The sequence below is a fragment of the Plectropomus leopardus genome, chromosome 9 (genome assembly GCF_026936395.1).
Source record: "Plectropomus leopardus strain MGB_pleo_1.0 chromosome 9, ASM2693639v1, whole genome shotgun sequence".
NCBI lineage: Eukaryota > Metazoa > Chordata > Actinopteri > Perciformes > Serranidae > Plectropomus > Plectropomus leopardus.
In genome coordinates this window covers 2,454,361-2,477,436 of record NC_142184.1, presented here as the reverse complement: position 1 = coordinate 2,477,436, position 23,076 = coordinate 2,454,361, and the positions used below count along the sequence as shown (strand labels likewise).

Sequence of the window (23,076 nt, the reverse complement as noted above, 5' to 3'; positions counted from 1 at the left end):
AAGTGACATCATTGGGCTTTAGACTTTTCACTTTTTTGGACTGTTTTATGTGTTCATATGAATAAAGGTCCGTTTTGAGAAAATAGAAAAAAGGAAACAGCTGCTGCGTCTCACGTTCAGGTGTTCAGGTATTTGATTGGCTGTAAGAAGCGTCAGTCATCGGCGCGCCTGCTTTATTGGCTGCATGTCTGCAGGTGCAGGGAGGCGGGAGCTTCTTTGTAAAGAAGGCTCTTATTGGCTATAAAAAGCTGTGGGCGGGACATTCAGGCTGCTATTGGGTCACATGAGGTGTCAATCAAAGGGTCACAGTGCACCTGCCATTTTGACAGTGTGAGCGCACGTGAGAAACGGCCTGATGGAGCGATAAGGACATTTGGAAGAAAACAAAGGACGCTATGGATGTTAAAATGTGTTTGGACTCAATCTTTCACTGGATTTGGATTTACTGCACTTTTACGAACATGTCATGAACTTTTGTGGATCAGAGGGTCAGCACGAGGCTTCTCAGGTGAGCTGCTGCGAAACGTTTGTTTGTTTGTTTGTTTGTTTGTTTGTTTGTTGGTTGGTTGGTTGGTTGGTTGGTTGGTTGGTTGGTTGGTTGGTTGGTTTAACAGAAGTGTTGATTTCATCTGCTTTGTTGGTTCAATCGTGAACTTTAATTCACCAGTTTTCTTCCAACTACCCGTACCTACTTTAGAAACACTGCAGTGTCTTCAATTTCAGTTTATAGTCGAGATTAAAAGATAAATAAAGCTACAAATCGCAAAGAAACAACAGCGACACCAAACAAATGTAAAATAAAGTCCCCGTACTTTGTTAAACAAATGATTCCTCCAAAAGCAAATAGTACAAAAGCAAAAAAAAAAGTGCCAAAAAATAAACAAATCAAAATATACAAGCCTGTGTGAACAAATTTTTTAAAGTTGTATCAATTTATTTAAATAGATAAATAAATATTATTAAAATAGTCTCTCTTAACTCTGGCACATTACTGCCTCCCAGGATACATATATGTGTGTGTGTGTGTGTGTGTGTGTGTGTGTGTATGTGTATGCAGTTTTTGATCCCGCAGTCATCAAAGCATAAAAACGTGCATTGTATTAATATTCTGGGCTTTTATCTTGGAATTTGTCATTTTTTAACCATATTTGGCTCAATCAGGTGGAGTTAAGTGTGTACTTCTGGTGTGATGAAGGTTGTGTGAGATTTTTTTATTATTTTATTATAATCTCGTTTGTCTTAATGAGGAATTCCAATCTAAAGTAAAACCTTTTCTTTTTTTTAGCATGAAAATGTGAGTTTTGGTGGATGACATGTTGATATAAAGAGGAGAGACAGACTGAAAGATTGTGTTTATTTATTGATTGAACTGAAATCGCATCAGAACCGTCAGTCGATCTTCCAGCAGCGAAATCGTCGAGGCTCGACTTCCTGTCAGAAGTGACCTCATGGTGGCAGATGTGTCAGGGGATCACAGGTATGTGGCACACATGTATGACCTCTTGAGACGACAGGGTGTGTCGTTGACGTAATCCTGTCCTGTAGACAAACAACAGCAGCGTGTTAGACAAACTTTCACATCAGCTTCTCCAAAAAGTAAAACTTTCTATATATTAACTCCATAAACTGGGTTCTAAAACGCCTCACTGACGCAAGTGAAAGCACTTATTAAAAAACAAGAAGAAAGAAAACAACTGCAAATAAAAATCCAAAATATGAATAAAGCAAAATACATTAACCCTTTGAAAACTGAGGTGACATCACTTTCATTGTGCTGCTTTCAGTTTTATTAAACCTTGAACTTGGAAAATTATTTTAAAATGCTGGTGGAAATGTCTTTAGAACAAAAAACAAAAGCTAGAAAAGAGAAAAAAAAAAAAAATATATATATATATATATATATATATATATATATATAAAACAAACAATAAATTATAAATTTGAAACAGTTTTGGAGACATTAGCCCTCATAACATTTCTAACATTTAAAATTACTTCACAAAATTATTATATTTTTGTTAGCACTTTTTAGGTCTTTTTTAAAGATGTATTTATTTTTTAAAATTTCAGGTAATTGTCTTGCACTTTTCTTTTTACTAATTTCTCGCTAATTTTTGGGTAATTTCATTTCATTGCTTCTTCCTGTGTTTTTGAATGAAATCAAGCCGGTTGCAAAGGGTTAATGATATATGTATGTATTTATGAAGCTTTTAAGGAGATTTTGAATATCGTGATATATACCGTTGTACCATGATATGGCACACAAATATTGCGATATTGTTTCAAGGCCATAGCGCCCGGCCCGCGGTCACGCCACGTCGTCAGCTGATCGGTTTTTACCTCTGAAGTTGATCTCCATGCAGTGCTCTCTCCCGCCCCCGTTGGGCTCCCCATTGCCCCAGCCTTTGAAGTCAAACACTGTATTGTCGCTCCACAGCCACACACCGTCCTGAAAGTTTTTTTGTCAAACTTAAATTTATAAATTTGTTGTTGTTGTTGTTTAATTATTATTATTTAAATTAAGTTACAGCGTGTACATGAATGAATCTGTCGACTCACCTGTGCGGCGTCGTAGCCTCCGACCCAGGTCTTCTTGTGCGTGTTGGTCAGATCCTTGATCAACGCTCGGATCTCCTGGTACTCCTTTTTGCCGTGGATGGAAGTCAGACTTCCACCAATAGCGGTGCAGTGGCGCTGATGAAGGAGAAAACCGAGAAATTACATAAAGAGTGATTTAAAATAATAAAAAAAAGTAATACAGAGACGTCAGCTGGATGAGGAGAGAACGTTTAAAGAAACTCAGAGACTTTGGGCGTCACTCAGAAACAAAAAAAAATCTGTGATTCATCGATATTTTCTTACAAAATGTTTTCGTACTCTGAGAACAAATCGAGAACTCAGACCACTCGTACGCACAAATGACGACGGGCTGGCTGCTAACTAAATACATGACATAATAAACCATAATCATTTTAAAAGGCTTTAATATTTAAAACAGTTAATTTACTAATGCGTTAGTCAAATGTATTAAATTAATATCAAACCGGCACCCTTTCATTCTCATCAGTTATTCATTTTAAATTTTACTTTGGAAAATTTCAGTTTTATTATCTGGCCGCTGCTTCATTGGTCAGTAATTGGTTAATAAGCATGCAGGGTACAAAATGATGAGTGTGAAGTCGGAAATAATAATTTAAACCTACTGTGAACGGTGCAGTTTCTTACATCGATTTATTTCCGTAGCTACTGTTATTAAGGCTTTCACTGGGTGAGGCAGCTGTTCTCATTGTTCATGTAAAAGCAAAAATGTTGTCATCACAGCTTTCATAATAATGGTCATGTACTGTGTTAAATAAAACAATGACAGCCCACGATGCAATCGTGTATTTAAAACAGATAATCGTGAAGCTGTTTGAACGTCTCACTCATGTAAAAATGCACATATGACAATTTTTACCGCTAACTGACTGTTGAAAGAACAGCTGGTTTAAATGATAATCCACAAAAACAAAAACGTTTAAAAGCATTTTTAAACGTACCCGCGCTTCGTTTTAAAAACGTTTTAAAGCGTACCTGTGCTTCGTTTTAAAAACGTTTTTAAGCGTACCTGTGCTTCGTTTTAAAACCGTTTTTAAGCGTACCTGTGCTTCGTTTTAAAAACGTTTTTAAGCGTACCTGTGCTTCGTTTTAAAAACGTTTTTAAGCGTACCTGTGCTTTGTTTTAAAAACGTTTTTAAGCGTACCTGTGCTTTGTTTTAAAAACGTTTTTAAGCGTACCTGTGCTTCGTTTTAAAAACGTTTTTAAGCGTACCTGTGCTTCGTTTTAAAAACGTTTTTAAGCGTACCTGTGCTTCGTTTTAAAAACGTTTTTAAGCGTACCTGTGCTTCAGCCCAGGTCTTCTCACTGAAGAAGAACTGGTAACATTTGTCTCCAAGTGTGGTCCAACCATCAAGGCAAACTTTGCAGTGGCTTCCTGTAAAATAAATTGTAGATGATTAGCAGTCTTTAGAAACAGCCCAACAAACAGAAGCTGCTGACCAATGAGCAATGTTAAAAAAAAGTTACAAAATAAGGTTGTCTTATCAATAACCAGAAGTGCGGTCACAGAGTGCAGCTGCAGCATTTCACCCCCACAACTCTGAAGTACCAACCTGATTCCGGCAACACCTGTGAAGATAAAGACATGATAATAAATCACATAAAATGTGTTGTATCGCACCTTTCATACAAGAAATGCAGCCCATCATCGTCATAAGGCAAAAAATTAAAATGCCCAGAATGCATAACAGAAGATGAAAAATAAAATAAATAAAATAAAACCCACTGACATCGTCAATAAAAATAAAGCTAAAAATATAGTGTATAAAATGCATAAAAATAAAGAACATACAACATTTGAAGAGGTTCAGCAGTGTGTTAGTGTGAAGCAAAATGGGTGTGTAACTTTAGATAAAAAAATTATAAAAAAATTAGTGACAGGATGTTGACTTTTATTGATCAAAATGTGTTTTGTCGACTTCATTTTAATGCAAAATATGAATAAAACATTCACTTTTTTTCGTGCTGAGAACATGTTGGGCTGGTAGAGCTCTTGTAGGACTGGTGTTAAAGTTTGGGCATTAAAACACATAAAAAATCTCTCAAAATAAATGTGCATATTACTTACACTTGTTCCATAGCAGAGTCCAAGACAGAGGACCACAATGAAAAGAGAACTGGATGCCATCTGTGGAGGTTAAAGCAAGATTTAAAAATGATTTTTAAAAATATTTTAAAGCAATATATATAAGAAGACATCATGAAAGAGTTTGCACATTTGACAGAAACAAAAGAAAAAAGACAGAAAAAAGTCTTTTCTGTAGATGTGGTTCTAAAGCAGCTGATGAAGGGCGGTGGCGGTGGCGGCGGCGAGTGTTACCTTGACGACGATGATCAGGTGCGGTGCTCTCGCAGCAGTAGCAGATCGCAGGATGTCTTTGAGAGGGAAACTCACAGTTTAAATACCCTCTCTGGCTGTTTAGACTCCACACCTGCGACGTGTCGTCCTCTGATCGTGAGATACTGTTTAATTATTGTAATTAAATTATTGTAATTAATAACGAGTAATTCCTTGGCTCGAGATAAGAATACTTTTCAAAGAAAGTCACAAATTATGGTAGGGCGGGGCAATATGGCCTGACATTAAAATCTCCAATTTCTTCACACCAAACTTGATCATGTTTTTGTCCCTCTTTTAGACAAACAGAGAAATTACTAAAAACAAGTTTGTCTTTGATTTTAGAAATAAAAACTAATGAAGGCAAACTGAAAAATGAAGAGGGCTTGAAGTCAGTTTTGCGTATTGTTGAGTTTTGTAGTTGAAACAGTGAAGGATTGAAAATGACTAATTCTGAGATCATAAAAAAGATCAAAAAAGCAATTTTTGGTTCTTAAAATGTTCTGAGAATAGTACAAAGCAACCAATGCAATGTTTCAGTAACGATTTCAGCAGCAAGTTTTCTTCTTCTTTACGTTCCTCTCAAAGTCAGGCTTTTCCACCGTATACACGAGGATAAACCTGCAAGCTTTTCCACCGTATACACGAGGATAAACCTGCAGGCTTTTTCACCGTATACACGAGGATAAACCTGCAAGCTTTTCCACCGTATACACGAGGATAAACCTGCAAGCTTTTCCACCGTATACACGAGGATAAACCTGCAAGCTTTTCCACCGTATACACGAGGATAAACCTGCAAGCTTTTCCACCGTATACACGAGGATAAACCTGCAGGCTTTTTCACCGTATACACGAGGATAAACCTGCAGGCTTTTTCACCGTATACACAAATCGTCTGTATTTTAATCACATTTGGCATGAACACACGGATGTCTTGCCCTCTTTTGCTGCAGGAAAATGTTCTAGACTGAAAGGCGTGAAACAGACCTGGGAAAGTAAACTGTCTAACGGAAGAAATCTCTCAGGGGTGTTGAATTAAGATGATTCGGTTTAATTTCAAACATTGTGGTTGAAAATTGGGAGACGGGAGTCAACAGGCCGGCAGCAGTGTTTTAATTACTGTTTCATCATCACATGAATTCAGTTTTTAATTAAATGGGCAAAAGAACACGGACTCTCCCGTCCTCATGATGACTGTGTGTTTACTCTGGTTGAGGTTCATGTTTATGTTTTGGGCGTGACCCCTGACCCCTGACCCCTGACCTCTGATCACCGATGCTGCAGCACAAAAAAACTCTTTAATTTTTATACTTATTTTTATAGAGTTTGTGTTTGGCTTGGTATTCATCATCGTTTTTACTGAAGTACAATCCACATTCATACTTAACCCTTTCAAACCTGAGCTAATTGGTTTAGTTGAGGAAGGCCATAAGCAGCTTAACAAGAAATGGTCCCCAAAATAGCCAGAAATTAGTTTAAAAAAAAAATTAAAACAGTACAAAAAATTACCTAAAAATAGGCAAAAAGGACAAGAAAAAAAGAAAAAGAAGAATTGTTTTTTTTAAAGAAATGGTTTAATTTGTCCTGTATACATGAAAGTCAAATTATTATTATTATTATTTTATTTTTATTTTTAGATTATTATTATTTATGTTTTTATGTTTTTGTTCTTGAATTACTCTGGTCATGATGAGTGAAAAGGAAAGTCTGTCTGTCTCTGTGAAATCAAATAAAACACCAAAAACATGAAACATTTATTTTTTTTTAAAATACATGTTATAACTTTTTATACATTTTCAAAGCCTTTTTGGGTTACTTTATTCTAAATAAAATGTAATCATATTTATTCTTTTTTTGTCATCTCCAACCCCCCTTTTTTAAAAAAATCCCTTTTTTAGGTCATTTCCTTTCAAAAGATATCAAACCAATTTGCTCTAATTTAAAGAAGGTTAAAAGCTTATTTACAATTTTTAGTAGATTTAAGTAAACATGATTTCTGTCATATTAATATAATAAAAAAATGACCCTCAATATAAATTAACTGAAATTAACCTGCAGTCATTTAAAGTCGTTTTTTTTCTTTCATTAAAGAGACCTCTGTCAAAATAAAGGCTGAATAAATATAATTCAAATTTCTTATTTTTAAATAATAAAGAATTACTGCTGATAACACAGAGCTTTGCACACCACACGCTACAGGCAGTTGACGCTTTTTTTGTCCCACGCTGTTCTCAGGGCAAAGTGACAGGAGGCACAAACATTTCTTTTCCTTGATAATCATTGAATATTTTTATTTTGAATCGATAGTTTTGACTTTGAACATCATCACGTCTCCTCAGTGTAGAGCGGTTATCAGTCGACAGCAGCTGGCCTCTAAAAGTGGTCCAGAGCTCAGGTCAATCCTTTTTTGAAAACGCTTTTTTCAAAAACAAAAAATACTTCTAAGAAGAGCTTTAGTTTCAGGTAAGATCAGATACGACAGACCGGGGAAATGCATGTTTCTGGGATTTGAGAATTTTTCTTTCTCAAATGGAGCAGCCGGTCTCTATTTATTTTTTTAATTCCAAAGTTTGAATTCTGTATTTGGATTTGTGAAAAATTACATTTTCTTTTCAAAGAGATTAATTTAAAGCAAATAAATTCAGATAGAAATTAAACCCCACTGAAATCATAGCATTTAAATATTTTGCTTTGAAAACCATCTAACATTTAGTTATTGTGTTTTCTTCCATTAAATGATGAAATAATCCACCTCACACACGTTTGTACTGAGCAGCGTTCTTTAGAAAAATTAAGTTTCCGAGGGCGTGTCCTCCAATGTGCATATTTGAGTATTTTTTTGGTGTAAACTTACAGCATTAATGTATTTTATATAGTCATATTTAAGTTTTTGAGAATGTTGCATAAAGAAAGTTTTCCTTAATTTAACTTGGTTTGACTTTGTTGTTTGTCTACAGGAAAGGATTACGTCAATGACATAAACTGTGATGTGGAGAGGTCTTTTATCAGTGCGAGGCCCCTGTGAAGACCTCCGCTACGTGCTGTCACATCCCCGCTGATGATGTCACTTCTACCAGGTTGTTGAGCCTCGACGACTTCGCTGCTGGAAGATCTCATCAGTTCTGATCTGATTTCAGCTGAATCAAAAAATAAACAAGCACATCCCGTTCTGCAGCCTGCCTCAACTCTTTATATCCTCTTTGTATCAGCATGTCATCCACCAAAACTCAGTTTCTGTGTTCCCAAGCATTTTCAATCAAATAATTGGTTAGTTTTACTTGAGATTGTTTTCATATAAAAAAAAAGGTAACATTTTAAATAATATTATCGCTGTTGTGCAGCGAGTTGGGGTCGTGTACTTTGGGGAGCAAGAAAAATTTAAATAAGGGTCCATCAACACAACTTTCCACATCAGAAATCATTAAACCTTAAAAATTGGCTTTGAAATACTGTGTCTATTTATGATGAAGTAGTATTTACTGAGGGCCTGAATTTAAAACCTTTGACGTGGCAATTTTGCGACTGAGCTACCTGAGCTGTGAGGAAATATTCAGATTGTGGTTACTGTCAATGCAACATAATAATAATGATCATTATAAGGTTTATTTATATAGCACTTAAACACAACACAAAAGAAAAAGTACAACACACAGGAAAATTTAGAAAAGCAAATAAATAAATGAAATACAGCAGAAGAAAAATTTAAAATCAGTGGCTGAAAATAAAATCAAAACAGTGCGATGCAAGACTTAACTGCAATTTCAGGTATCATGTATAATAACAAAACAATCCATATAAAAGAGATAAAACCCATTATACTCCTATTTGCACTGAAATGCAAGTCGTGATTTTTTTTTTTACGAAAAACAATATATGAAAGTGATGAGACTGACCGTCTCCCTCAAAATCTAAACTTACCCTCTGGACTTTAATTACCCGTTGTTGTCTATTTTAGAGCTGAGCTTCCTCACCAACAGCCAACCACCAGGGGGCAGCATCCCCGCTCCACATGTATTTACACACAGATTTAAAACTGGTGTCCAAAATTCAAGACGAATTCTGAGAATTAGCAGACTTCGTCTAAACAACATAGAAAACATCTGGAATGTCTTTTTACACCGACTTATTAAACCATCACATGAAGTTGATGTGAATGAATTTTTTCATGAATTGCCTGATTGCATTCCATTATTGTAAACTGTTTGGTAATTTAATTTATAACTATCATATTTTATAAAGCCTCTCCGTGTTTGTGTGTTTGTTTTTGGAAACATCTTCACTGATAAAGCTGCTGCTGTAAAGAGTACGGCACAGACTTCTGACTTTCTGCTGTTCTTGTCGCGAGTTTTGTTTTATCTGGGATTATTTTATTGTGGGTTTTTTTTCTGTTGTTTTCCAATTTTTGCTGCGTGTTTTTGCTGCGTCGTAATTCCACTGGCAATTTGAGGTCTGTGTGATTGGAGAGGATTGACACGAATGAGGTTTTTGTTTGAGGTTCTGATAATTCTTCGTAAAAAAAGAAGTATATGCCGATAGAAACTATACATGCAGGGATGGTTAAACAGAGATTTTTATTATTTTTTTTAAAGATTTATACGTGAAAATACTGAATATAACGAGGTAGAGACAGATCGCTGAACAGGATTTATCTGTTTATTGAATCGATCAAAACTAAATCCAGACTGTCGACGCGTCTTCTCGCAGTGATGTCATCGAGGCTTGACACCCTGGTTGAAGTGACATCATTAGTGAGGATGTGACATCACCACGTCACGTGTGTCAGTGCACGGAGGGGATCTTCACAGGTGCATGCCACAGACAAAGGGTTTCGCAATCTTGCATTGGTTGTCATTTGGTGCACCTAGAGTTAAAAATGTATTAAAAAAACATTTAGATATATTTATGAATTAGTGATTAATTCATAATTATTTGTATTAATATAAAATAATTGCGTACGTCGGTAGTTGAGCTCCAGGCAGTGTTCTCTGTGGTGAGCGTTGTCGGGCTGCCCTGGACCCCACAAACCCTTGAAGTCAAAGGGGGTCCCATCAGACCACATCCACGCACCCTCCTGAAAGAACCGCCGAAAGGTCAATTCAATCCCATAAAAAAAACTTTAAAAAATAATTCTATTATGTAGAAAAATAGAGTCAAAGAAAAAAATCCTTTCCTATCCCAATGTGAGTAATCTTGTCCCACCCTGCTCTCGTGTTAAAGAAAATTGTTTTTATTCATCTCATTTTTATCATTTCTGATTTTTATGTGCAGGTTTTGTTACGTCTTTGTCTTATTTTTTTTATGTGAAGCATGTGCATTTAACTTTGTTGTTGTAAAGCACGTTGGGCTTTCTTGTATATTTTTATTTATATTTTGTAAATTTCTTGTGCTAGACAAAAAAGTTTATTATTATTATTACAAAAGTTGTACTATTACAGGATTAAACTTGTAAATATACAAGAAAAAAATGTTTAAATTTAAATTTGTAAGATAAAAAGTCCTAATATCATGAGATTACACTCTAATATTAGTTAAACAAAACAGATTTTATGAGGTTAAAATTGTAAATTTACAAGATAGAAAGTCATAATATAAGATTAAAGTCTTAATTGTGTGAGAAAAAAGTGAAATATTAATACTACATATCAGGTTATATAGCTATAAAATGCAAAAAAAAAAAAAAACTAAAGTTTGGCATTTGGGTCTGGCTTTTTGTTTTAAATAGTCTATTTTTTAGGCTTTGTTGAATAATTAAATTAATTATTTTAAGTATTTGGGATGTATACAGCTGTGAATTCACACTGTTGTAACTTTTGCAGAAGAGCCTAACAGGCGGGTTTGTGTTAATTTCGAAGCCCAGGTTTGACGTTTTTTTGATCACTCGCCTTTGCGGTGTCATGGCCTCCAATGTGAGTTTGTCCGTCCTTGCCGGTTGCTCTGTGGATGAGGTGTTGGATGAAGTCGTGTTCCTCTTTGCTGTGGATTGATGCCAGATTGCCATGAAGGCGAATGCAGGTGCGCTGACGAGAAAGTCAGGGAAAGTGTGAGGAGAGAAAAAAAAAAAAATCATTGTGCAGTTTTGCAGTTACAGCTGAAAATGTCCGTGAAGTACCTCTGCATCAGCCCAGTCCTTGGCGGTGTGGTGGTACTGGTAACAGCTGTCTTTAAAACGGACCCAGCCATCAGGGCAGGTCTTGCATGTGTCTAAAATACAGTATTTAGAGGAGGAATAACACAAAGGTTGATTTTATCTGGTGAAGCTCTGAAAGCTAAGAAAGTGCAGTAAGAAGGGTTTTTTTTAACCCTTTGAAACCTGTGCCATCACTTTTCATCTGCTGATTAAATTCTCTTGACTTCTTCAAAAACATGCAAAGAAGGCAAAAAAAAGCAACTTGAAAGTAAATTATCCAGTAATTAGCAAGGAACTGGTTTCAGCCTGAAAATTAGCAAAAATAAATAAATTAAAAGAATATTTAAAAAAACACACAACCAAAACAGAGATGACCTGAACTGCCTAGAAATTATAATAATCCCATAAAAAAATAAACCTATACATACCTATATAAAATAAAATAAAATATAATATTATATATATATATATATATATATATATATATATATATATATATATATATATATATATATACATATATGTATATATATATAAAATATAAAAAATATTTTTTAAATATATATGATTATAAATATATTATATATAATTATAGTTTAAATATAGTTCTCTAGAAAAAAATTACCTCTAAAAAAATCTATTTTTCTTGCTTTGCTCATTGCATCTTTCTTGTGTTTTTCAAAAGAAATCAAAATCAGTTGATTTCCATTTAATGATCGATTGATCTATTGTTTTCATCCCTAATTCAAAACTCTAAACCCTTTTCTTTAAAAAGAAAAAAGAAGAAAAAACGTAAAATGGAAATTAACAAATGTTCCAAATAGTCAAAGAAATTTGTAGATTCAGAAAATTATTTTTACAAAAGCTGGGCGGGAATGTTCAAGGGCAAAAAAAAAAACAACAAAAAAAAAAACCAACTATATTTATAACAAATTATCATTATTACATATTTAAAATTATGTTATAGACTAATTATAATACATTAATCAATTTTTCCAGGTCATTTCCTCATGTATTTATTTTAATTTATAGTAATTTTAAGGTTATTTTACTCTTTACTTATTTTTTCCACTTTGGTGTCATTTTTTCTCTTGTTGCTCGTTGCCCTCTTTACATGTTTTTGAAAGACATTAAGCCAGTTTGCTCAGGTTTCAAAGGGTTAATGGCCACTATGAACAGGACCAGTGGTTACAGACAGTAAACTCAGTTTCGGTGTTTATTTGGGCGAATTAATTTTGTTTTAAGACAGAACCTGTGAGCTTCGTTTCAGTGAAAAAGTGTCTGAAGACAATGAAAGTCTGAATATTATAAATCAGAAATACAAACCTTCACAGATCTCCTGTGAACAGAAAGAAAATATTATCAGCACTGAACTCAGCTTGAGCTTTATGTGTATTTCATTATGTATTATCCACTAAGGTACCACTAAAATAAGACAAAATATGCTAAAAACATGACGATGGCCTCGGAGATGTCTGATATCTTAAATAAATGTATATTTTACTTACATTTGCTCCGACCCACAGTCCGCTGGTCAAACAGAAGACCGCGACGAAAAAAAGATTTGATGCCATCTGTATAAAAACGCAGTATATTAATTCAGTATAATGCACCACAGGTATACACATATGTATGTATGTATGTGTGTATATATATATATATATATATATATATATATATATATATATATATATATACATATGTATATATACATATGTATATATGTATATGTGAATTTGAACTTAAATTGAAAAAGTAAATCTAGAATATTAAGCAAGTAATTTTGACCTGCTACCATCGTCAAGCTCGAAGTACATGTACACATTTACCGCACTGCTGTCACCAGTGCAGCGTGTGTATCATACTGCGTGTATTTACAGTACGTTACATATTCGTAATCCCAAAAGTAGCAGCAGGTTGGTATTATTGGTAGTGAAGTCTATGAAGGTTTATGACTGATACAAAATGTTTACATGTGCTTTAAAATGGAGCTTCTGCTAACTGTAACTGTAAATCCAAATGCACGCATGCACACAAAAGTGCACGAGTTGCTGTTGCCATGGTAATTAAGACAGGGGCAGACAGCAGGCGGTTCATTTAACAGGGATTAGACCTCTCAGGCTCCTTTTCTCACCAAATCTGAGCCTGAGCGAGCGAGTCAGAAACTGCTCGTGTCTGACGTTTTCCAGAAATGTTCTCGCGTCAGTTTTGGGTTTTTACTGACTTCATTTGGAGGCTCAATGAGCCAAATGTCTGTTTGATTCCCTCAAAAACATGTCTGCGAGCAGCAGACGTTTTCCTGCATTTTGAGCTATAGTGAAAAAAAGTGAGAGTAAGAGCAGTTTGTTTTTTTTTTAAGGTGGATTTTAAATCTCCTGCTTCAGTTTTGATGCTCTGACAGCTTCATTCTGTGCATTTTGATGTTTGTTTGTTTGTTTGTTTTGCTTCACAGCAGGCACCTTAACTGACCATTCGACATATTGTCGGCTTGTAAGACTACCATTATTATTATTTTTATGTCTTTTATTGCATTTATTTTTCTACATTTTTTTCTAATTTTCTAAAAACTTGTCGACGTTTGTAAATGTATTTTGTTCTGGCCTTTTTAACGCTCCCACACGTTTCTCTGTTTGAGTTCCTGCCTTTGTTTTGTCTGTCAAAGCACTTTGTAAACAAAGATGCTATATAAATAAAGTTGTTATTATTACAGCAATGTTACGTGACGGAATAGGAAGATGAAAAAAGTAAAAGTTTGCACTTTAAACAGAAAAACAGGTTCGTATTTTCTTCTGTATATGAAGAAATCTGAGTCAGAAGCAGCTGTTGCGGTGATGAGAGGCGGTGATGAGAGGCGGTGATGAGAGGCGGTGATGAGGGACTCACCTGGGTGATGATGGGCAGGTGAGGTTGCTCTTGCAGCAGCAGCAGGTAGCAGGTGCGTCTCAGAGGGAAACCTACACTTTATATACCTCCTCTATACCTCTTCTGTGTGTTTTGACTAACCGTCACATCTCTCTCTCTGATCAAAAGATGTTTGAGTGTTGTATTGGATCATTATTTGCATTGATCATGTAGAATTTAAACAATGTTATGCAATGTATACATTACATATGTGCCTCTTAGCTGTCAGCTGCGTAATATCGACAGCTTTCTGTTTTTAAAGGCAAAATCTCCGTGATGACTTGTGTTCACGTTATCTCTTCTTTATTTCAGTTAGATCAGGATATAGTCGTATATGTGTAAGGTACAGGGACAGGGATTAACGTGATACAGTGACAGCAGTGCTCGACACAAAAAAAAATTAAACAAGACAAGTAAAAGCAAGATTTAAAGAATACCATGAGCCAGTCAAAACATAAAACATAAAATAAAAGAAAGATCAAATACGAATCTAACACCAATCAGTAAAAACATTGTAAGTAAAAACAAAATAGAAATAGAAATGTGCCATCAGTAAAAATAACGTTTAACCCTTAAACGGGAATCTTACCCACACGGTTGACCTTTTTTTCTTTTTGGCTATCAGTCTGCTGTATTTTGATTATACTATGATTCTATTCAATTCTATTTTTGATTTTTTCTACCATTCATTTTTAACAGATTTTGTTACTAGAGTTATTATTTGTATTTAATTTTTCTTTATTTTTTGTTTATTTTATGAATATACTTTTCAGATATTTCTTTCCCAACACTGACAATTTGTTTGTTTGTTTAATCATATATTTTATACAGGTTTTTTCACTAGATAATTTTGTGTATGTACCTTTGTTTATATTTATATGTTATGTTTATTGTATGAAGTTACTTTTATTTTTCAGATTTCTAATATATTACATTGACTTTTGCACTTTTTATAATACATTAAAGAAGGAAAATGTTCTTTTTGCAAAGGCATTTCTTAGTGCGACTGTTGAAGGGTTAAAAGTGCAAAGATTTAAAGATTTAAATGTGCAAAAATCAATAATATTTAATAGATAATAATGAATTGGAGAGCCACGATACATGGAGCGTATTTGATACATCGCCGCTGCTCGTTAACATAAAAACACAGTGTTTGATGGAGCAGCTCTGATGGCTGTTTAATTAAGATGATTCTGTTTAACCTCAAACATCCTGGATGAAGTGTGACGACGATCATCATGAGTAAACAGGCCAGCAGCAGTGTTTCACCTTCATAAAGTCATTTTACAGAGTTCCCACACAATTTTTAAAACTTTTCCATGACTTTTCAAGGATTTTTTTTTTCTTGCCCAGTATTTTATTCCCTTTATTATAATTTCTTTCTCAAACCTCTCTGCCGCTCCGTAATATTCATAATGAATCAATCAAGTGTGGGATGTTATTTTTATTGCATTTGATTTGTTTTTCCTTCCTTTTTTTTTTTTCCCCCATTTCCTTTATTATTTTTGTTTCATCTCCTAATAATGCAATTATTTAGTATTACTGTTAATTTTTTATTGTTTGATTTCATTCATTATTTGATTGTGTTTGATGAATTTCTGCTCTGCATGTAAAGCACATTGAGCTTCCTCTGTGTTTGAGATATGGAATAAATACAAATATCCCAGAATGAAAGTCTGAAGTTATTTGTGATAAAGTCATTTTTTAGGCTGCACATTGAGCTGCATGACGTCAGTGTTGTATGTAAAAAGATTAGTCTGTTTGAAGGTAAATACCTAAAGTAATTATAATTTATTAATAAGTCTAATAAGTTGTGCTGCTCTCATACCGCCTGTGGTGCCAGTGAGCGTTCAAGGAAGTCAGCCGCAAAAATAAAAGCTTCTTTATGGAGTTTTAAACAAATAAAAGTTATCTTGACATTCAGTGTAACTTACCAGAACTCATAGTGTCTATTTAACATGTCGAGTGCATTTCCTTCCTCGTAAAACATTTGTAAGGCTGATATTTTTTAACCCTTGAACACCTGGATTGACATCAGATTTCACAAGAAATAAAACCTCCAGAACCTGAGAGAATTGGTTTGTTTTCGCCTGCACACTTACTTCATCCCACACAAATCTGACCTGTGACTATAACTTTGACTATAAACTTGTGTGTGAGTGTGCAGGCGTTACCCTTTTTCCTTCACTCAAGTTTTTAAAAGCTTTGCACCTATAGGCGATGTGCGTATCACCATCCGTTTTCAACTTGTTTTCTTCATGGAACAAAATATTATGAGCAAGTTACCAAAAAAATGTTTTATATATTGCAAAAAAAAAAAAAGTAGTCAAAGGAAACAATATTACAAAATGGATTTTACTTATTCTGTATGTTTTACTGACTTGAATTGACTTTGTTTTTGTTTCTGTTCAGCGCCTTTGAGTGTTGTGAACAAAGCGCTCCATGAGTCAAATGTATTATTATTATCATTATTTTTATTTATCATTATTATTATTAAAATTAGTAAAATTACATCCTGATTAGCAGGCGAAAGGTCGGTTCCCGATAAGCACGAGCTTCACAGCTGCAGCAGCGACTAACGTCAAACACCAGACACTAAAACGTCCTCAACAAACTCACACCGGGACCAAAACGTGAATTAGTTCAAAAAAGTTTCTTACCATTGACCAAACATTGACTTTTGCGTGCCATGTTTTTGCATTTATGACGTCAAGTCGGCCACTTGTATTATAAAATAACATTGTTTTCAGTGTTAGTATGTACTAAAATGTGCAGCTAATAAAAGTAAAAGATAGCTACAAAAAATGTATAATTTTTTTACTGTCAGTTGCTGACACTGTTTCCATGCTTTCAGACATTTCTGCTGCCATGAAACATGCAAATGAAATTTCCTATTTTCCCAGTCATTATTACAACTCTCGTACGTGTGCTCGTGACTTCTCTAATTCGATCTTTCCGAGATCTTTCCGAAGGCAGCAAAACTAAACCTACTGGCACGGAAGCTAAGCGATGTCCTTCTGTGGACAAGAGAGCAGCAACAAAACATACTTTAACCCCCCAAAAAATCAGAATAAGTTAAAGAGTACTCTGTATTTGAATATTTGCTCCTCTTTACCGAACACAGCAGCTGATGGAGGCAGCGGAAGAGCAGCAGCTGTGGAGTAAAATGAGTTCTTGTAATTTTGATGTAAAAAACAGTCATAAAATTGTTTTAAAACATACGAACATATAGGCCATGAAAATGTATGAGTAAGAAAAGACAGGCAGATGAGTGCAAAGGAAATTATGTGAAGAAAAACAGAAGTCTGTAGAGCGTTGGCGGGAGGGGTGAGACAAACACCAGACGTTCACTTCAGAGCAGGAGCCTCCTTTTACAGATAAAACCGAGCAATTAATCATTTAATGTCAGAATGAATAAATGAGTGTGGACAGAGGGAGAGGTCCTCCGTGACTCAGCTCGCCTTCTGTGAGCTCGGTGAGAATATGTGAATTCCCCGGTAGTTATTGCTTTATCTTTATCACAGTCTGCTGCACCCAGTAAATCATACATTCAGGTGTGTTTGTATTTCATGTGTAAAAGACGGAACAGGAGGTCAAACAAACGCAGCTCTTGACCCTCCGTTATAAATACACAATGTCCATCAGCGTCTCTACAAACTGCCACCGACACCATGGTCTGCTTCAGCCTCAGCTGCACACTGCGTGAGTAGGAGTTGTTTAATCTCTTTAATCCTTTGAAAACTGAGAAAATTGTCGTGATTTCTGTCAAAAACATGGAAGACGGCAATGAGAAATGATGGTAGAAGTGACCCCCCCAAAAAGATCAAGAAATTAGAGAAAAGTACAAGAAAATTACCTGAAAATTAGTAGAAAAAAAAAAAAAGGAAAAAGGGGCTTAAACTGTTTAGAAAATGATTTTAAATATGCAATGATATGATTGATAAGATGAATTTTCATTTTCTTGTTGCACTTTTATTATATTATTTTAGAGTTTTGGAGTCACTGTTAAACACAGTATGAGAAGGGGCAATATTTTACTGACACATGGACAGCAAGGATTGACATATATTTATATAAACTAAGAACACTGCAAATTCAAATTTGCAATTTTTACATTTTTTTTTACAGCCTACTAGAATAATAAAATAAGTTGGTTTTTTTCAGTCCAAATTTTGCTGCAACAATAATGATTGACATTAGATGAACACACTTTATCTTCTTCAGTAAAACTGATGTTGAATTGAATTAAACTGAATTGAATTTTATATATTTGATAGGGACAATGCAGTATCAGATTGATGTATTGCAGTACTGAGTTTTAAGCTTTTGCTATTTATTTATTTATTTATTTTAATTGTCCCTAGTTGGGCTTTTACATAGACCTAAAATGTTAATGAATCTTATTTTTGTTACATTTTTATTATTTTTAATATATTTATAATTACATTATTTAATTTTATGTATTTTTATTATTGACAGTAAGGCGTTACTAACAATGACGTAATGCACAGCACACTTTAAAGCAGTTAAAAATTCTTGAAACATTTTGACTTTATTATTCTCATTTATTTATGATTTAAAACACACATGATCTATGCAAATAGAGGTTTATAAATAAATTAAATTTAGTTAATGTATCCTGATGTGTATAGTTGCCACATGCACATTTAAAAAAGTTACTTCTTCCCAAAAAAGACTCAGAAAATGAGGGAATAGGAAACTATGCCGACATGGAAAAGATTGTTTATTGTTATTGTTTCGCTGACAACAGAAACATCATCAGCATAAACTCGATAAAAACCACCTGCAACCATGAGCCAACAAACAACATCAGGTTAAAAACACACTGGCTCGACAGGAGAATAAATGTCTGGAGAATGCCTGAAAGCCTTGTTTCATTATTAATTGATTATTAATTCATTCATTATTAATATTCTGAACTGTCAGCTGTCAGCCTGTTTTCCGTTAAATAAATAGACATTTTATCATAAATTGGTGCTTTAAAGCTTCACCAGAGTGAAGAATATGAAATGTTTGACGCAAAGTGTTTCGACTTCTCCAAACCTGTTCACTGTCATTCTCTTCCTGTCCACCAGATGTCCTCACACTTTTCCATCGTCCCTCTTCTGTCCTGCAGTAACCTTTTTTTCTCCAGTCTCAGTCACATGACCCGTCCACCCGCTCACCTGCTCACCTGCTCACCTGTCCTCAGTCCTTCATCAGGACCGAGTCGACCCATTTCCTCTTTTAACTTCTTCATTTATCAATAAATCAGTCTTTGCATGATGAGGATGGAATAATTTTTGTTTGAATTCTTCGACTTGTCCAATAAGTATCTCTCAGGACGCTGGTTGGATTTACATACAGATAAAACAAACACAGTTTGACAGTTTTTACATCACTCCTTTTCGAATATGTGAAGTGAGACATTTTGTATTTAGACATTTCTTTTGCTTTATGTGTTTCATTGTTTGTAATTATTACTTTGCTTTTTGTCGGTCTGTTTTTGTGCAAAATTTCTTTATTTCCTTTTATACATGTTTGAAATAAATAAAAATTAAATAAAATGTGTCTTTTTTTCAGTGCTGGCAGCGACATTTTTCACAGCAGGTAAAAATCTGAGTGAATGTCTGACTACAATGTTTACACACACACACACACACACACACACACACACACACACACACACATATATTACATATATGCCTTTACTTCACAGCTTATCTGTTTTTTTTAGATGTTTCCACAGAGAGAGTCATCACCTGTGACGACACATTCAGTGTTCAACATCTCAGCTGTGGTAAGAATCAGCATTGAAGTTTTCACATTTAGGCTGAAGGAATTTGACTGAACTGATGGTCTTGTGGACTTTTTAACCCTGAAAACCTTAAAAAACTGGCTATGAATAGGAAATGCAAAAAAAGTTTTATCCACGTGCAGATGCATTCTATGCTCTGATCTTATTTTATTTTTATTTATTTTGTATTTTTTTATTTTATTATTATTACTATTATTATTATTATCATCATCATCATTATTATTATATATGTGAAACCTGCTGTACTGATGAGTCTGTAGAGGATAAAAGTCTGTATAATGAGTTCTTGTGTCTGCGTGTGACAGACAGCGGGGTGATCAGTGTGCAGGCGGCTCTGTACGGACGCGCAGACACCGAGACCTGCAGCGAAGGAAAACCTCCACAACAGCTGTCCAACACAAAGTGCTCTCAGCAGGGCGCCGTCGACGTCCTCCGGAAAAGGTAACAAGCCAGAAAGCAATCTCTAATATTAGCCAAAAGTACAACAGTATATATGTTACAGTACTTTTATTTTCTTTGTGTTTCCTGCAGATGTGATGGAAAGAAAGTGTGTGAACTGAACACAAAGATCCTTCGGACTTCTGATCCCTGCTTTGGCATCTTTAAATATCTGGAGACCAACTACACCTGCTTCCCTGCAGGTCAGTCATCCCTTTGTGTTATTAGTTTAATGTCAGGTTTTCGTCATGATGCCACAATGTTCTTAGATCGAAAAAAAGAGAATTATTTTCAATATACCACATGCTCAACAGAGTATTTTTTCATCCATTTTTAATGTATTTTATTCATGTATTTTCATGTACTTAGCATGTATTTTCTCTGTGTGGCAAATATGTTAAAAATAGATAAATAATGAAATAAAAGAAATAAATAAAAGAAATTATGTCATCAGGTGGGAAAAAGGAAAAAGCCCAGAGAGACACTCAGAAATAATACGAAATAAAACACAACAAAAATACACAATCTTGCCAAAATGTGTTCGATATGTATGTACACAGCTAAAATTATGTTTTTAAAAAACAATAAAAAAAAAAGAAGAATGAAAAGTGTGTAAAATGCACCAAACAGTCCTTCAGGGTTAACAGTGTGATGCTGTCTAATCTGATTTATGTTATTTTGGCAGTCCACCTTGTTGTATGTGAGCACTCTTTGGCACACCTACAATGTGGTAAGATTACTTCATATTATATTTTCATTGCATTTCTACACTGAGATCAATATTGAGTCTGCTCGTGCTGTCCTCCTGGTCTCCTCAGATGTCGGTCAGGTCATATTTGTGTACGGAGCTCATTATGGACGCCAGGACCAAACAACATGCTCTTACCAGCGATCTGCCTCTCAGCTCAAAAACGTCAACTGCGCGAGTACCTCCAACGCGGTGGCTGAAAGGTACGCCGCCCGATCTTTGTTGATTCGAACTCTGGGTCGTGGATTGTGGAAATCAAAAACACCTGCATCCCAAAAACACCTGCATCCCAAAAACACCTGCATCCCAAAAACACCTGCACAGATTTATGATGCGAATGACACCGAAGATGTGGTGGAGAAATATTCAGATTCTTTACTTGAGTAAAAGTATAAATACCACACTTAAAAAATACAACCTCAATTCCCCCCAAAAGTTGTGATGCTATATAAACACAAAAAAAACAGAATGTATTTATTTGTGAATCTTTTTGACAGATGTTAAGTTGAATCGAATACGAAAGTACAAAGAAGAATTTGATGCTTGCAACACATTCAAAAAGGATTCGAACAGGAGCCTGTTAACTAATTTTTGAAGTTTTAAAAGAGAAATTATTTTTATTTTATTTGCTTGATATGCGACTTCAGTGTCGAGGTCTCTGTTGTCGGATTTTGAGCTTCGTATTGCTCCACACACGTCAATAGGAGACAGATCTGTAACACCTGCAAATGTAACAAACCACAAATGTAATACAAATCTGCAGCTTTTAATGTAACAATCCCACAAATTTAGTACATTTCCCACATAGTAACAGTGTAACAGTAGTTGCCTGGTAAGTAATACGTGCAGGCAGGTCAGTGCTAGTTACGTAACGTAATTCGAAAAATGCAAATCATTGCATTCTGTTTTTATTGACATTTTATGTGACAGTTTATAAAATAACAAAAATGTAATATGGGTTTAAAAAGTATTCAATGCAAAATGTTCCAGCTGTGCATGTATAAACTAGTGGGTAGGTTAATATGTATTATAATAGTAATAATAATAATAATAATAATAATAATAAATCGATTAAAAAAACAACTCAACTCAAAACTCTTCATATGTTTTGTAGAAAAAAAAATTGTAAAATCACTAAAGCTTTCAGATGAAAGTAGCGAGTAAAAAGTACAATTTTTCCCTCTGATGAATAGTTGAGAATCAGTGTTGAGTTGCACAAAAAGAAAATATCCGAGTAAAGTACAAAAAGTATATTTGAGCAAATATAGCACTTGAGTAAATGTATTTAGTTTTATTCCACCGCTGCCCTGATTTTCTAAAGCTTAGTGCACATTTAAGCTCACTCACATCATTGTGCTTCCACAGCTGTAACGGGAAAAACAGCTGTATCCTCAGAGCGAGCAACTCGGTGTTTGGAGACCCCTGTGCCGGCACGTACAAGTACCTGGAGGTGTCTTACATCTGTCTGTGTGAGTACTGCAAAGGTCCTGTTTGCCTGAAGCTTATCTGTGATCCTGATGTGGAAAAGAGAAGGTAGTTGAAAAAAAACAAAACAAAACTGTGATACAGAGCTATTTCCACATTATATAAACAACAAATTACTGCTAAAAAAAAAAACAATGTACAACAAAATAAAAAAATATAGTCAGTCCTACATTTCACATTTCAGTCCTAAATAAAATGCATTCAGTTTAAGTAAGGCCAAATTTTTATTTAACTATTTTTAGTATCCAATGACAAAATGTCAAAATAAACAAAATAAATATTTACCAGTTTTAATAATATTAATGTTATCTGTTCTTTTGCAGATCCTGTATGATGTTGAAAGCACAGTAATATCACAATATTAAATCATCAATCTAAAGTATTAAGCACAATTAAACTAATCCATTCATTTAACTGTGTTTTGCTGTATTGCTTTTGTGTCATATTTTAATTTTTAAAAGGAAATATTCACTGATTTAATGCATTTTGAATCAGCCGAATTTTAAAAATGCTGAACAAGGACATTAAAATCAACTTGCATATTAGAATAATGTAGATTTATGTAGTTTAGTTCAGTATTATTAAAAATCAACTCAGTTTATAGTCATAGTAGTATGCC

General features: G+C 34.5%; 3 protein-coding genes across 4 annotated transcripts; 1 reads left to right on the top strand and 2 right to left on the bottom strand.

Moving 5' to 3' along the window:
* Positions 1-289: 289 nt before the first annotated feature.
* LOC121937615 (L-rhamnose-binding lectin SML-like) lies at positions 290-22,871 on the top strand. 2 transcript variants are annotated; one of them, XM_088081666.1, is made up of 10 exons: positions 17,302-17,443; positions 17,549-17,670; positions 19,552-19,578; positions 19,706-19,768; positions 20,092-20,227; positions 20,318-20,427; positions 20,910-20,954; positions 21,043-21,175; positions 22,338-22,441; positions 22,781-22,871. In XM_088081666.1, the coding sequence occupies exons 2-10, from the start codon at positions 17,640-17,642 to the stop codon at positions 22,789-22,791; spliced, it is 660 nt and encodes a 219-aa protein (XP_087937792.1). In that variant the 5' UTR covers positions 17,302-17,443; positions 17,549-17,639; the 3' UTR covers positions 22,792-22,871. The 2 variants fall into 2 exon arrangements, with proteins under 2 accessions (XP_087937793.1, XP_087937792.1); XM_088081667.1 differs by lacking the exons at positions 17,302-17,443; positions 17,549-17,670 and adding an exon at positions 290-508.
* LOC121947272 (galactose-specific lectin nattectin-like) lies at positions 1,341-5,001 on the bottom strand. Its single transcript, XM_088081670.1, has 7 exons — positions 4,920-5,001; positions 4,668-4,727; positions 4,153-4,168; positions 3,880-3,974; positions 2,560-2,694; positions 2,341-2,449; positions 1,341-1,539 (listed from the first exon to the last, which is right to left on the bottom strand). The coding sequence occupies exons 2-7, from the start codon at positions 4,725-4,727 to the stop codon at positions 1,472-1,474; spliced, it is 483 nt and encodes a 160-aa protein (XP_087937796.1). The 5' UTR covers positions 4,920-5,001; the 3' UTR covers positions 1,341-1,471.
* LOC121937979 (galactose-specific lectin nattectin-like) lies at positions 8,972-12,675 on the bottom strand. The gene is made up of 5 exons (XM_088081462.1): positions 12,521-12,675; positions 11,050-11,141; positions 10,823-10,957; positions 9,897-10,011; positions 8,972-9,801 (listed from the first exon to the last, which is right to left on the bottom strand). The coding sequence occupies exons 1-5, from the start codon at positions 12,639-12,641 to the stop codon at positions 9,740-9,742; spliced, it is 525 nt and encodes a 174-aa protein (XP_087937588.1). The 5' UTR covers positions 12,642-12,675; the 3' UTR covers positions 8,972-9,739.
* Positions 22,872-23,076: the final 205 nt, after the last annotated feature.

Bases quoted from the DNA above. Each gene is read 5' to 3' on its own strand.
- LOC121937615 (XM_088081667.1), top strand. From the start codon at position 400: ATGTTAAAATGTGTTTGGACTCAATCTTTCACTGGATTTGGATTTACT. The intron at 19,769-20,091 runs GTAAGAATCAGC...TGCGTGTGACAG, and splicing joins TGTTCAACATCTCAGCTGTG to ACAGCGGGGTGATCAGTGTG. The intron at 20,228-20,317 runs GTAACAAGCCAG...TGTTTCCTGCAG, and splicing joins GTCGACGTCCTCCGGAAAAG to ATGTGATGGAAAGAAAGTGT.
- LOC121947272 (XM_088081670.1), bottom strand. From the start codon at position 4,727: ATGGCATCCAGTTCTCTTTTCATTGTGGTCCTCTGTCTTGGACTCTGC. The intron at 2,695-3,879 runs GTACGCTTAAAA...CTCCTTCATCAG, and splicing joins AGACCTGGGCTGAAGCACAG to CGCCACTGCACCGCTATTGG. The intron at 2,450-2,559 runs GTGAGTCGACAG...AAAAACTTTCAG, and splicing joins GAGGCTACGACGCCGCACAG to GACGGTGTGTGGCTGTGGAG.
- LOC121937979 (XM_088081462.1), bottom strand. From the start codon at position 12,641: ATGGCATCAAATCTTTTTTTCGTCGCGGTCTTCTGTTTGACCAGCGGA. The intron at 11,142-12,520 runs GTTTTTAGCATA...ACTGTATTTTAG, and splicing joins ATCTCCGAGGCCATCGTCAT to ACACATGCAAGACCTGCCCT. The intron at 9,802-9,896 runs GTACGCAATTAT...TTTTAACTCTAG, and splicing joins CCTGGAGCTCAACTACCGAC to GTGCACCAAATGACAACCAA.